This window comes from Pygocentrus nattereri, chromosome 28 (genome assembly GCF_015220715.1).
Source record: "Pygocentrus nattereri isolate fPygNat1 chromosome 28, fPygNat1.pri, whole genome shotgun sequence".
In the NCBI taxonomy this organism is placed as follows: Eukaryota; Metazoa; Chordata; class Actinopteri; order Characiformes; family Serrasalmidae; genus Pygocentrus; species Pygocentrus nattereri.
Window position 1 is genome coordinate 17,533,821 of NC_051238.1, and position 15,301 is coordinate 17,549,121.

Sequence of the window (15,301 nt, forward strand, 5' to 3'; positions counted from 1 at the left end):
CCCTGTTGACAGCAATGACAAAGAGATGTGGAGGAAGGTAATGATGTCATTTAATCGTAAATTACAAAACAAACATTCAGTATTCTCAGGAATGTTGATCAGGGCCCAGTTTCCCAAAGGTATCTTGGTGTTAATGGTAGAGAGTGTTTAATGTGATGCTCGGTCTACCATTTAAAAATCATCCATGTCCTAAATTGCTTTTGGGAAACCCAACCCTGTACAGTAGCCACACACCACAGAAAGGTTTCTGAGCTTTGTAGCACAATGGAAAACATTTTAGACCGGGCAAGACATTATTATTCAAAACCTCAGACTTTATATATTTCATAAATTTTTAATCAAATTTATGTTCTACCACCTTTGTGAAAAGAATGAGTTTCAGCAGGTTGAATGTACAGCCATTGAAGTCCTTCATATCAAAGCTAAGTATTTTATCCTAAAGCTCTGCATCTTAACCCAATATAGCAACTTCTGAATTGCAAGATTCAGAAATTTTGATTATTATTTTGGCTCAGCTTTGACTTTGGTGGAATGGTGATAGCAGGCTATAAAGAGCTACCACTGCTCTAGGACATAAAGTACTTAGGGAAATAATAATTCATCAATAAAGCAGTAATGTAAACACACCTTTGGGATTTAACATCATCTGTTTGCTAATCAAAACATATATAGAGACTGCATTTGAGAAGTTTGTAATATTACTATGGAGTTTGATACAATCAAGGCAAAAAACAAAAAACAAATTTCAAGTCCTTTTTATCTCTCTTTATTTTAGTATAAGGCTATAGTGGATGTCAATGCATCTCTCACCATGGCTGGAGCACCATGGCTGCTTCGATCTGAAAGACTTGTTTGTTTGAGCTCAAGTACTATCTGGACCAAGTCCACATGAAGGAGACTGCCTTTCTAAAAGACACATTCAGCTGTCCACTTAAAATGGGACAATTTCACAAAGCCGACGCCACAGAGAATAAATACTAGAAAGAAGGAACTAAATAAACCCACATACTCCCAGTTTTAAATTTACATAGTTAATAAGTTTGTGATGGCATCACAGCTTACACAGAGAGTAGAGGAGTAAGGCTGCCACTGATCATCAGAAAAGTGGGAGATTTTTGAAGTGAAAAATGGCTATGCAGACCTTCTATCAGGGGAACACAGTAGAATCAATGTTACATAATTTAACAAATATTTCCCATCCAATTTCTTTATGCATGTTTATTGCCTGACATCTGGCACATAACTTTGCTTTTGACCTGTTTAACTTTCCCTCCAAAAAGAACAGTTTGAGCATAACGGTTAAAACTATTTCAAAATAAAACTATTTTTTAAAGAGCATGGCCAGTTTGCTGCTGTCACAAGTTGGCCATAGTGTAGAGGGTCAGAGGGCATAACTCACATGAAAACAGACTTACAAATACCCTCAGCTGACATGTATGAAACATTATTATAAGCTTAGAGTACAAGTATTTCTGTATCAGAACAATATATTGGGTTATGTTAGTTCTATGGTTGTCTCCTCATATCTGTGCATGCACCTGTGTTCCCTGTATGGGGGTGAACATATATCTGATGGAACAGCGATTTTCTCATCTTGTGTCAGAAACTTAGTCCAGCTCCTCTGACAGTTCTGGTGATGTTTGTTTGGTTTTCTGCTCTCCTGAGGTCCCTCCTCGCTCTGAAGGCATGACCATGGCATGCGTTAACCCTGTGACCTCTCTGACCCCTGCGATGTCACTGGCTGCTAGGGGCTTGAGGGTGAGTTCTCTCCATTCTGCTCTGTGGCTCTTGCTTTGTGGAGCGCCGCCTGGATCCGGAAATGCGTCCGTGACTCCATGGAGTAGTTTTTATAGTTCTGCCTGTGGAGCAGAGGAACAGGACTTAGACCAGAATGGTGTGCACAAACTATGTACTATAATTGTACTGTTAGATGCTCCACTCTATAATATACCTAACAACTACAAATGAGGATGTTTTTATGAACTGCAGATGTATGACGTGTCATGTGGTAGGGAGGAAGTGTATGTGGTATGTGTGTCATGGGGTGTGCAATCTGTACTCAATAAGAAATGGGTTAACCAATACATTGAGCTGCCAGTTTATTATGAAGACATATCTACAGGAATGAAACTTTTCAATACCATAACTGAAAAATTGAAAAGAATCAAAATTTAAAACTGCATCACTGATATGCCTCATAGTCTCTTTCAAGCATCTCTCATATGCCATTTTCTATTAACTGTCACTGCCAGTGATAAAACTAGGCATCTGGGTAGATTCTGTCTGTTTTCATAGCTCAGTTTGTAGCTCAGGTAGACTGTTTTTTAAAAAAAAAACAACAATTTAACACAGGAATATGCTACTTTGCAATCTTTTTTGACAAATATCTGCATACAATTAGAGGTCTTTGGAATTAGAATGATTTACAGGCAAATAATTGCTAAAAGTAAATAGTGATTTGATGTGCCAAGAAAATATTCCCCATACCACTTACCTGACTGCTGACACTAAACAGGATGGCTATATGGACGCTTGTTGGTTGAGCGCAATTTTGATCCTTCAATCAGCATGATACAAAAGGAACCTGGAATTGTCCAACCAGGCAGGTTTTATGTCTTTTATCTCTCAGTGTTCTAGTTTTAATGCTACTGTGACCAGTCAGCTTTCTTGTTCTTCACGGTTTGCCTGCCTAATTCTGCCCATTCTCTTTTGACCCATCTGTTTTTGTCCATGAAACTGCGAATCACTCATATTTTTTTACTTTTTAACTTTTTTTGGTCATCCATTGAAATGGTAACATGTGAACAGACCAGGATGACAGCTATTTGGAAAATGAACCAGCATGCCTAATGCAAAAATGTTCAAAGTAACAAAGTTACATTTTTTGCCTATTCCAGCACTCAACTAAACAAGCTCAAGTGATGCTTTAAACATAGTTTGTACTGACACACACACCACAGACACTTCCCCCCACCACATGACACACCATACATCTGCAGTTGTATTCGATTTCTTGTATCTGATTTATATTTCAGACCGCAGTCACATGGCATATGACTTCTTGGGTGTACAATTTGTGTGCAGGTAGGAGTGTACCTAATTATGGAGCCTTTAAGGTGACATGGAGATTATTTTTTAATTAAGCATAGAACTATTATATTGAGGCCACAAGTTAAGTTTCTCATGGCCATACGTTCTCAATATACTAATCTAGGTCCACAAGAATCTTAACTCATGACCACAATGTGTTAATTCTTTGCCACGACTTTTTAAAAATTATCACCTAATAAACTGGCAACTCAGTGTGTATTGCCAAGGATGTATTATGGAAGGTGTAATGGAATCAAGAATTACTTGGCCATCTCCAGTAACTTGATGGCCTCCTCTCGCCTGCCCTGCTCCAGACACAGCAAACCATGCTCCAGCAGAGCGTTAGGCACAAGGTAGTGGTCAAACTTAATCTGCGTCTCACTGGAGGGTAAAAAGACAAAACATTCTCAATAGTAATTTCCTGCTACAGGCATAAGAGGTCCTCACTGGACACCATTTCCAGTTTCCTTCGACTTTGAAACATGCATATTTGCCTTTGCTTGATTTCATTTATATAGAAAATCTGGGGAATTCCACCCCAGGGAGCTCCTTTCATAACCTCCTTTTATGAGCAGAAGAAAATGTACTTCCGTGTTTCTAAACATCAAACAAGTCATCACACTAGTCAGCCTAAAATAGGATTTGATTTCAGCTTTTCCTGCTATCTCAGTAACACAGTTCCTGATATGTTCCTGATCATGTTGGGCTGAGGATTCCCTTTAACCCCTTACAAGTCATGAGTTATAATTGCTATACTATTCATATCTACTTGCACAAGTCATTGTGACTGTACTTCCTTTCAATTCAGTGTCAATAAACAAAAAAGTGGCAAAAGCTGAGGTTATACATTTTTCTTTTTGCACAATGTGATGTCAAGTGAAAGTTTAGAATCTGCATATTTTTCACTGATCAATTCACTGATCTATAAATTTGAAACTTAATATGCAATTACACCATGCTTTTGTTATCACCAATTCTAACTGAGACTAAGGATTTCATAGATGGGCAGAACAACTCACTTGCAGAGGACCAGAGTGAAGTAGTGTTCAGCCTCCTCATGATGGCCTAGGTGTTTGAGACACAGGCCCTTCAGCAGGCTCACCACACACTGGTCATCTATAGAGAACTCCGTCCCTTAAAGGAGAACCCAAAGGAAACAACAATGAAGTACAGTCTATGCATGCAGCACACAATATATGTCCACCTACACAGTGCTTCTTCTAAAATCAAGGGTATTCATGAGGAGCTGTAGTAACAGGCTCTATTGTTCTGGAAAGACTTTAAACTAGATGTTATAACACTGCTGTAAGGATTTGACTGCAAGATGCCACAAGAGCATCAGTGAGTTCAGGTACTGGTATTAGATTATTAGTTCTGGATCACAAACACCACTCCAACTCTTCCCAAGGATGTTCGCCAGTGCTTCATCACTCCAGAAAGCTTTATATCCCTCTGGCTGACACGCAACATTGGGAATAGTGCTTTCTCATGGAGATTATACAATTTGGTGTGCAAGTGAACACTGTTTTCTGCAATGGGTGCTTTAAATTAGCTGAAGTCACAAATGGGTGTCTGGATACCTCTGGGTGTGTGGTGTATTTTGCTAATATGACAATAACATTATTCTATTCTGTTCTACACCATCTATGCCAATCGTGCCAATCGGTAGGGTAATATAAAAAGCCATAAACAGACAATACTGACTGTTTAATAAAGCTTTTTTAAGGCTGTAAGTAGCTGACTGAATGTACTGTAAAAGTCAGTAGTGTTGTCTGTAGTGGACTAAGTGTAGGAGGACACATTGCTAATTGATATGGCTAAGGCTGTGCTGAGCACTCTGCATTGCTAGCAAATACAGCTTTTTATGCTGTGTCAAGTGGTTTGTTGTGCAGTCTTGTGTTTTTTTTTTTGAAGTGTGAAAGTACTTGGATGCTGTTCGAGTTTTTGCTGAGCCTCGTCCAGTGTCTTTAGCATTCCCTCTGTCAAGTCTCTGTGCTTCCCAATAACTGTGTAGCCATTCCAGATGTACATCATCTCCTGCAGTACAAATGCACATATGTAAGTGAAAAATACTGTAAAAAGCACAGATGCTGCTCCACAGCTCTGTTTAATGTGTCAATATTTTCATTCTCAAGGGACTTCCCTCAGGTCAAACATAAACATGCACACACTAAGAGTGAGGTTTCACCACACTGTAAAGCATTTACACAGTATGACTGAGCAGATATGCAAACTGTTACTGATTATATTACTCATAATATTATATTATATCTAAGCAGATATGCAGAACATTACTCATTATGTTATTCATTACATGACTCATTATGTTATATGTAAGCAAGATATGTAAAATATTTCATTATATGTGTATATTAAGACATCATAGTATAATGTAATAATTAATATCTAATATGTACGGCATATATAATGATATTACTACATTCACAAATCCAGAACACACTATGCAAAGTTACTGACCAGTGGAGGAGCAGGGAGAGGAATAGGGTTTTCTACATTGTATCGTCGAGCCTTGCGGATAGCAAACTTCTCAGTGGGTAGTGACTTCCCAGCAATTTTCTGCTTCAGCCCAGGCACTTGCCTGGAGAAGCACAGCAAAGGTCACTAATGTAGTTTTTGTGAGCCACTTACCGAACCGCTCGAGGGGCAATAATAGGCTTACATTACAGTTGAGCTATAAACATGTGATACAAGGATACTGAATGACCGGACACTTGCTTTTATAAGTATTTCATATCAACTGCTTTCTTCTCATTTACCAAGCATGTCATGTGTTTGTTGGCTCTTTAGTTTGTCATTACCTGAACAATGCTACCTCGCTCTCCCCAAACGTCTGGCATTCCTCCCGACTCAGCATGCTGAGGTAGGCAGCTTTCATATATGCGTACGTGGCCTGCAGGAAAATGGTTTTGTGTGTGTGTTACAAAAGCTGCACTTTAAATAAAAGCATACAATGCTATGAGATGCCCTTGTTCTTATTAGGTCTGTACCATACAGAATAACAATCTGATGCTGTGAACCTAAAGGCTTATCTTACAATGTGATGCACTTAAGTTTGTTTTAATATTGATTAATATTCACTGATGGTGAAATGTTTCTAGGTCGTGCATCCCAACATCAAATTTTATATATATGTCTTTTACTATCTCACAAAGTTAGAAGCATTGAGTACTGTTTCTCGGTTTTTGGGAGTCTCGATTTCTCTATGTCTTTTTAAGATTTTTGTGCTCCAGTTTTAGAACGTCTGTTTTTCTACTTATTTTTCTTTGACTTTCCACTTCCATATGCAAGTAGACTATGAAGTATATCTCCTTTATATAAGTAAATATGGTGTTGGGATGTTAACTATATAGGTAAAACAGAAGACATCCAGCCGGCTGGTATTTAAAAATGTATTACATTAACTTACTTTAATACTTAAAAACATTATTTTGTTTCCAGCTCCTGCAAAATTATAATTTAAGAGAAGGTTTTATTCAAATGTAGACAACATAGACACCCAGGGGTTAGGGAACCGGCCATGTGACCGGAAGGTCACTGGTTCGAGCCCCAGAGCCGACAGTACATGACTCAGGTGCCCTTGAGCAAGGCACTTAACACCAACTGCTCCCTGGGCGCTGCAGATAGGGCTGCCCACCGCTCTGGGCAAGTGTGCTCACTGCCCCCTAGTGTGTGTGTGCTCACTAGTGTGTATGTGATGTTTCACTTCACGGATGGGTTAAATGCAGAAATTTCCCCATTATGGGACTAATAAGGGTCACTTAATCACTTAATATGTATTGTCTGTATGTTGTATACATTAAAAACATTTCACAACACTATCTTATGTACTATTTATACTGACTATTTACAGCACTATCTAGCCCAATAATGACAGAAACACGCTTCAAGCACCACATACATATACTGGACAGACCTTGCTTGAAACACTGCTGCTGGCAAGTTTACATCACAAGCCTTGGGCAACGGTCACTGTTGCCCCACTGGGAACATCACTGAGTCAAGATATTGCTCACTTTCCGTTGCTAACATCACAGATTTTTTTTTTCACAATGTCTGTATTTCAGAATTCATGGGCAAATTTCAGTTTGGCCATAGAGGCTAGATCTGTGTGGAAGACTTGACTGTCGATGATTGAACAATAGGTTGTGTGAGAACCAATGCTAAGTGAGTAAGAGAGAGAAAACTGCCATAATCACATAAGCACAAATTTTGAAGTTTAATTTTCATTGCCCCAGCACACACGTAGAATAAATGATTTACATAAACGTCCAATGTTCAACTCTATCAGTATTATAACTTCATTGTTTCATACTGAAGTCCTGTGTAAAACTGCTTCCTCAGAGTGTGAAATGAAATTTTACCTTAGACCAGGCGTTCTCTTTGCTGAGCAGGTCTGCGTAAAAGTATGCCATCTTCCAGTGCCGTTTATAGGTAAAACACCACATTAGCTCCCAGTAACACATGTGATGGAACTGCTTCCATTCCTGCTGTGCTTCACAGCACTCCTCAAAACGCTTAATAGCCTGAAATATACATACACAAGCACAGACAGAAAGACACAGTCATTTTGCCTGAAGAAGAACTGGATAGGCACACATAAATAGAACATGCAGTGGACTGGTGGTCACTCACAGCATCCAAGTTGCCTTTGATTTCCTCTATTCGGCCAGCAAAGAACAAAAAGATGGATCCCTACAAATGCAACAGGCAAATCAGTACAGTCTGATGAAGAAAATCTAAATTAAACTATGGCCAACATGACAATACATGAGTGTATCAGCTTCTGTAGGTAAAGTGTGTTATTTTTTAACCCTAGTTTTGCCAGTTCAGAGTTGAAGCAAGTGTTGGATGTGTTTTGGTCCCCTTAAATTCATCGACAGTTTTCGATAGATTGAAAATCAAGGATCAGTAATCCAGTGCTGCATTCCTGAAGATGTCATGCTCTGTAATGTTTTGTGCTTTCTAAGTGCTGTCACACCTGACGTAATATATGAGATAATTATCAAGACACTCATAAGCTGAATCAGGATCAGAATAATTGGTGTTACACCAAAAATGAACAGTTTTTGAGGCTCCCAAAATTGGCTTTGTAAACCACCATAATAGTCATTCTCTTGGAGAACTTTGTTTGTCTAATGTCTAGGATTGTGCTATGATTGTGAACAATGGACTCTCACCCTCTCAGACAGGAATGGATTACTGACTGCCAGGGACCTTACAGACAATAAAGGATCATAGTGGGTCAAATATCAATGTTGGACAAATGAATAGTCCTTGAATATGTATAAATGACTAAATAAATTAAATGAAAGAAGAAACCTCAGCTGTTAAGAGGTTAATTTTCTTGAGTCATATTGTCGTTGTCATTCATATGGGATCTTAGTGTTTAGCCTTCCCAAAAATCTTCAAATATTACACAAAACTGTACTATAGAAACAATATGACTGCACATTAATAAGGCTGATTGATAACAAAGGGAACTGAAATATTTACTTTTTCTATGCATTATTGTTGGTGTGCATGGGGGACACAGAGACTCTGGTGCCAAGGGGCCTCACATGATGAAGATCTGTCTCTGTTCTCAGATAATCACTATTGTAATTCAGTAGCCAATGTTAATTTGATTTGTTTTGTTTTCTATTTGAAATGGCAGCTTTTTTATGTTATGTGAACATTTTATTGTGAACTGAACAATAAAATACTAGAAATTCTTGTTACAGGGACTTGATATTACAATGTTTTTCTCTCTCCTGTAAAGTCACCATATTATATATTTATACAAAGCTTTGTAAAAATAGTAGCAATACACTGGCTGGATTTTTTTACTCTAATATATAAAGAATTTTGCTTTCAGGAATAAATAGTACATTCAATTTAGCGAAATAAAAATAAATTAAAAATTACAACTACAAAGCATAACATTAACATTTCACATACTGTACTTAATACAAAACATTTAACATTGTGAACGTAAATAAAGCTATACAGGATTAGTTTACTATACCTTAGGGTAGCGCTTAAGATATGGCTGCAGCAGTTTCTCTGCATCCTCCACATCGCCTTCCCCCGTACCTGAACCACCCATGCACACACAAAAACAAAGTACCTTAAAAATCACCTTAAACAAACCTGTGGCAACTGTTATGAACCATTAGAAACTGTTCATATAATGCCAGAGATATGACAAGCTTAAAGGACCCATAACCATTTTTCTTGCAATGCATTTCTACCCTGTGGTCCACTTATAATGTTTGTGTGGTTTTGTGCAACACAACCAGTCTTAATTCATTCTTACAATACACTTTCCAACCTGCTTTTCCTTTAGAATTAAACAGGTGGTCTTGTTACTGTGACTTTAAGACTGATATATGTAAATGACCTCTGTTCTGACTGGCATTAAGCAGTGCCTTACTTAACAAAAAATCACTCCAGACCGAAATATTCCTTATAAGGTCAACATGAATGGGTGGAGCCAAATTGCTATGAGCTGAACAGAAGGATATATAATCATATGTGAAGGTTTCAACACCTGCAAAAAAATAACATGTTCTGTTGATTTCCTGAGCGAAAATATGTTAACACATTCTGTACAGGGAACACACTTAAATTTGACATTTTCTGAAAATGTTGTGCACCATTTGTAATTATTTGAGTTTAATACATTGGAAAAATAAAATATAAAATGTACCTTAATATTTGCACAGTCCACATTTATGTTTTATTTTTTCCTATTATGTTACTATGTTACCAAGTTCGGCAAATGAACAGTGTAATAAAATGTGCAAAACAACTAAATGTCAACTTAACTGTAGAGATTAGATTGAAAAATATCTGACATTAAATTTAGAAACATCTGACGTGAAATATAGAAACATTAGACGTTTGTATGTTTTATATGTATAATGTTTCAAAGGACGTCTCACCCAGTATGAAGCTCATGAACGTGTGGTAGCAGAGCAAAAGCATGTTACACAGGAAGGATCTGAATGTTTGCTCAGCAGAGCCTTCTTGGAGCTGCTCTAGTCCAAACTCCTACAACACATGCATACAGGCAGAGTTTTTAACATGTTCATACGATAACAGGTCATCAGATTATTTGACACACAATGTAAAAATCACGCGCACACGCACATCACCTCACATCACAATACCTCACTGTTTCTCCCCACTACAAAACTGAATCCCTCACCTTATTTCCAGAGAAACCCACAAACTCCAGCAGCCTGAGGGTCCGGGTGGGCAACAATGACAGCATCTGCCAGAAAAGAAACAAAATTCACAAGTCTTTTCTATACCACACACATTTGCTATTCTCCTCAAACAAGTACATATGTATCCTCACCAGATTAAACGCTCCCACTCCTAGCTTCACTCCCCCCTCAAAGTGGCCATGATTATCACCGTGAACATAACCAGAGGATTTCAGCACTGTATGAAGCTCCCTGGAAGAAAATAAAGACAAAAACACTTACAGATAATCACATAAACACAGAAAAAAACAACAGTGAACCTAAAACCTAGTAGCCTAAACCTAGTTTTATTCAAGAATTATAAACAGTCTAGCAAAAAATTACTTGAATACTGGAAAAAGTTTCTGTATCAGGTCAGAGAAACCATTTATTTACTTAGAACTGCAATTACTTTTACAAGTACATCCACACCTATCAGCCTAGCAACTACAGTTTGTTAGACTATGTTCTTTTCTTTTTGGTATTATTTTGGTCAAAACAATATTATTGCAAGTGAAAAATGTCTTATATCTAGTCAGTATGTCATATTTCTCATTATGACATTGTTGTAAGAATACTCTAAGATTATTCAACCTATATCTAGATGTTTTTGCTTATTCAAAGTCATTTTTATCTACTTGAAATTGTTTGTTTCAAGCCATAAGGCAAATAATTTCTAAAAAGAATGCTTGAAAAAAGCCAAATGATTTGCCATTAGAATAGGACCATTTCACAAGATAATATTAGTTATTCTAGTAAATGTCTAGAAACAAGTAATTTGATAACATTCTTACAGCAACTTCAAGACATGGTAGGGTATCACTTTATGGCATCGAAAAGTGAGAGACTCAATGTGAAGGACTAAACTGTTAACTGACTGTCACTTAGGAAATTCACAAAACATGTCATTTGACCAGGGGCTCTTCAACGACTACATATATGCAATATGTTTCCCTGTCAAAACGATCAAAGCACTGAATTAACAGTGAAATACGAGCAGCAGAGCTTACTTGTATATTTGATAGCTGTTCCTCACTTTGATTCCACCTTTGATGAAGCTGATCATGTTTTCATCCTGTATTACAGATATTTAAGAGAGAAATATTTAAACAGTAAACTCTTTATCCTCTAAAACACACTAAATTGTATTCCAATGAATCTCACACAAGGGAGCTCAGATAACAAGCTTTTTAAACCAAAGTACATACTACATATAACAGAGTCACAGCAGAGTCACAGAGTCACATTCTATCGTGGAAAGTGAAGCCAACCTGTAAGAAGGTCAGTGCTGCCCTCTGGAGGAGACACTCAGCATAGCACACTTCAGCATGCAGTTCCTCTGAACACACAATCAACAGTCAGAATGTACAACAGCCCTAAATCAACACACAGTGGTTCAAGCAGCCTCCTCAAAACACATTGGCCTTCAGCTGATAATTCATTTTATCGAATATTAGGGAAGGATAATAAGGCAAAAACCTTATTTCACGTTACTTTAAGACATTTTGATAAGTTGGAATAGATCAAATTGAAAGTGTAGTGTCACATATAAAAATACCATAATAATAATAACAATAAACCTACAAACACAGTGATTTTTATGCAATCTTTTACAAACTGCACTGCACTGAATACAATTCAGCAGTCCAAATTATCCTCACTTTGTAGGGAACGTGTAGTTAGTGTTCTTTAAGTACTGATGATATCCACAATATGCTCTGAAAACCGCACTGTGACATAATTTATCATAGTAGCGATAAAATATTGTCATATTGTCCACATATGTCAGATATCACTATTTAGAATGGTATAAATAAGCTTTGATATTACGCACATCTTTCTTTTCCTGTCTTATATGTGCCACACAAGTTTTGTATTATTATTATTTTTATGATGATGATGATTATTATTATTACGTTATTTACTTTATTCATTATTATGACACTATTTAACCATTATATAGTCTAATTTATGCTTAGTTCAGATTTGTATAATAGAAAACACAGCATTCAATTCTAGGCTGAACATACAGAACATCACCAACTGATTAACTACATGCATACATGGTACTTTGAAAGCCACTTAAGAGCCAATCACTTATAAGTGATTATAATGTAGATTTTCAGTCTGGCACTGTAAACAAATTGCTGTTTTAACTTAAGAAAAGACAGTTACTCAGCTGCCTTAATTTTATTAGTTAGTTAAACTAACATAACAAGAGCCTGTGCTTTCTCACTTGTTGATTTACTACTTAAAGTTCAACAAACTCTAAATTTAAGGCTTTTTTGAGTTAAAACATTACATTTTACAGACTCATGTCAATGTGGGGTACATGAAATTGTAAAAAAAAAAGAAAGCCCAGTACATGAGACCTACTCATACAGAGTAAACTGGATGAGCTTGTCCAGAAGAAGGGTGCCAGTGCGTTAGTTTGGCAGTATTTTGGTTTCCAACTAAATGAAAATGAAGAATCACTGGACACTAACAATGTCATCTGTTCAGAACATACTCGTCATTACAAATGATTTAGTAATATTAGAAGCTAGCCCAGGTATGTCCAGGGAAAATGTGAGCTATAGGTTAAGACTCTGTAATGCTCACATGCAGAAATAAATTTGGTTCATGAAGATATAATTTATAATGAAACGGCTTATGACGATGCTGAAATAATTCTGCTGATGATAATCATTTGTTTAAATTTACATTATTGTCCATGCTCAAAGCACACACCCAATAGAAGGCTGTGGGAGAATATGTGTCACATGTCCACAATCTGCCTTAATTCGTAGCATGTAGCTTTAATTCTGGGAAATGATGTGTGACTTTCACCTGTAGGCTGCAAAGAATAATCGACACTTACCCTCAGTGAAGTTTTTGCTGTTGAAGGAAGACTTCTTGCGATATCTACGATGATAAAGAAAAGCAGACAAAAATTCTAATTAATTTGGGCTCTATATTCATTAAACATTATACATGATCTGAGTTTAGTTTGTGTTTCCTACTACAACAGTTCAACTTTAAATCAAACAAAAATACAGTATTGTGCAAAAATCAGGTCACTCATTTATTTTCATATACAGTCAAAATGGCCATTAAGTTCTGATATTAGATATAAGATAATCCACTTGCATAAGGAAGGAGAAAATTAAAGGAAAACAAGTGACAAACAGGAGTTTCCAAAACTGGAGTTCAAAAAATAATAAATGATATAAAGAAAATGTGACTCCTTACAACTGAGTAAGACCTGGTAAAACACCAAAAGCGCCACCATCAGAGGAAAACTCTTGCTTCATGTCTGAAAAATTCCACGTCTTTCTATTGTGAAAAGGCTCAATGCTTTGAGTCTGTAAGGATGTGTAGACATCACAAAGCCGTTACTGAGAATGGAAAGGAAAACTGCAAATCAAAAAAAAGTAGCTGTTGGTGTTCTCAGAACAATGGACTGACCATCCCAGAATCCAGACCTCAACATCATAGAATGTGTTAGGGATTAGTTGGACCCTGAGCAGGAGAAAATACAAACAACTTCTGAGTCTGAAATTGGAGGCATGAAAAAAATATCAGTGCAGATTTGTTTGCAAAACTGAAAGCAAGTCTTTTGAAATAAATGGAAGCCATAATAAAGGGAAAGTGTAAAGGTAAAAACAGACTAAATAGTGAAAATGTTAATATTACATTTAGTTATTGAGGCTTCCATGAAAATGTTCTGGTGAAAATATATTTTCAGCATTTTTACCTGATGCTGATACATGAATTAACATGAACTTAATGGCTATTTTGACTGAAGACTGATTTCTGACTTCTGCACAGTACTGTATGTAGAAAACACTTTTACCTTTAGTGAAACATACAAGCACATTTTTGATATGTTCACTCAGGAGGTGACTTTAATCTTCATTACAGATAGATTTGATTGATAGATACAAACTGAGTTAATTTAAAATAATCTTGGGTCGGTTTCCCAGTCAAAGATTAAGCCTAGTCGATTTAGTCTCAGACTCTCCACAGAATCTCCCCTGGACCTGTTTTTAATATAGGATTAGGCTGCATGTGGGTCTGCCCCTTATGCTTAACAAAATAAACCCACGGCCTGATTATACCTTTCACCCTGGAGCTAACTTTGGTACTAATGATTTGGGTACATGAGGTCATATTTCTTAATCCATTCCGGATTTTCTTAATCAGTTGTCACTTTAGTGCTTTTAGCTGAACTTTTCCTTTAAGGAGGGTATGCCTTTGAGCCTTATAATGGATGAATAATTCAAAATCAATTTTTTTTTTTTATTAAATTTATGCTGTAAAATGCTGATGTTGTAATTCTGGGAAGGAGTGTGGCTATGCCCTTCTCTCAAACTCACAGTTGATTTGAATCTCAAACTCATTTCAGATATTTCCGATAGGTGATTTAAGTATGTTATGTAAAATCATTCACATTGCCTTGAGGCAAATTACTCCAAACTAAAGTCGAACAGTGCTCACAGATCTGTAGCAAATAGTTCGCTTGGATGCATTGGAGTAAGTTCAGAGTGGCAGTGTTACTCGAGGCAGAGATATTAAAGAATACCAAACAAGCGCAGGAGCTACAGTCCCAAAAGTGTCTTAAGAAATATAGTTTTTTTAAATCACCATAAATTCATCTTCTTTAAGAAAAAATATATTTTAAAAGATAGATTTTAACTCTTCAAAAGAAATAAATAGGTTCTTCAAGGGAATTTCACTTTTTCCCCCAAAATTTCTGCTATATGCTATATGATTAAATGGTAGCATGGTTGCTGAGTGATCACCAAACTTACTGAGTCACACTTGTCCACAATAGTGGTGAAAGGAACCAGCCATCTGAAACACTTAATGCCTCTAAAACAGGCATGTCAAACTGTGGTCCTCCCAGGCCAAAGTGCTGCAGAAATTAGCGTTTACTTCTAAATCTGTGAATTCAGTTCATGAAGGCCTTGCTAATTAGC

At 36.8% G+C, this 15,301-nt stretch overlaps 1 protein-coding gene across 3 annotated transcripts in view; it reads right to left on the bottom strand.

Moving 5' to 3' along the window:
* Positions 1-28: 28 nt before the first annotated feature.
* ttc39a (tetratricopeptide repeat domain 39A) overlaps positions 29-15,301 on the bottom strand; it is a 41,852-nt gene continuing 26,579 nt past the window's right edge. For all 3 annotated transcript variants that reach the window (XM_017693544.2, XM_017693545.2, XM_017693546.2), the window contains 15 exons: positions 13,201-13,244; positions 11,612-11,679; positions 11,351-11,415; positions 10,454-10,553; positions 10,301-10,366; positions 10,035-10,143; positions 9,116-9,183; positions 7,744-7,803; positions 7,473-7,634; positions 5,910-6,001; positions 5,569-5,689; positions 5,016-5,127; positions 4,110-4,224; positions 3,355-3,471; positions 29-1,859 (listed from right to left, as the gene is read on the bottom strand). In XM_017693544.2, coding sequence (XP_017549033.1) covers positions 1,745-1,859; positions 3,355-3,471; positions 4,110-4,224; positions 5,016-5,127; positions 5,569-5,689; positions 5,910-6,001; positions 7,473-7,634; positions 7,744-7,803; positions 9,116-9,183; positions 10,035-10,143; positions 10,301-10,366; positions 10,454-10,553; positions 11,351-11,415; positions 11,612-11,679; positions 13,201-13,244 — 1,414 coding nt within the window. In that variant the 3' untranslated portion in view covers positions 29-1,744. The remainder of the gene's footprint in view (positions 1,860-3,354; positions 3,472-4,109; positions 4,225-5,015; positions 5,128-5,568; positions 5,690-5,909; positions 6,002-7,472; positions 7,635-7,743; positions 7,804-9,115; positions 9,184-10,034; positions 10,144-10,300; positions 10,367-10,453; positions 10,554-11,350; positions 11,416-11,611; positions 11,680-13,200; positions 13,245-15,301) is intronic.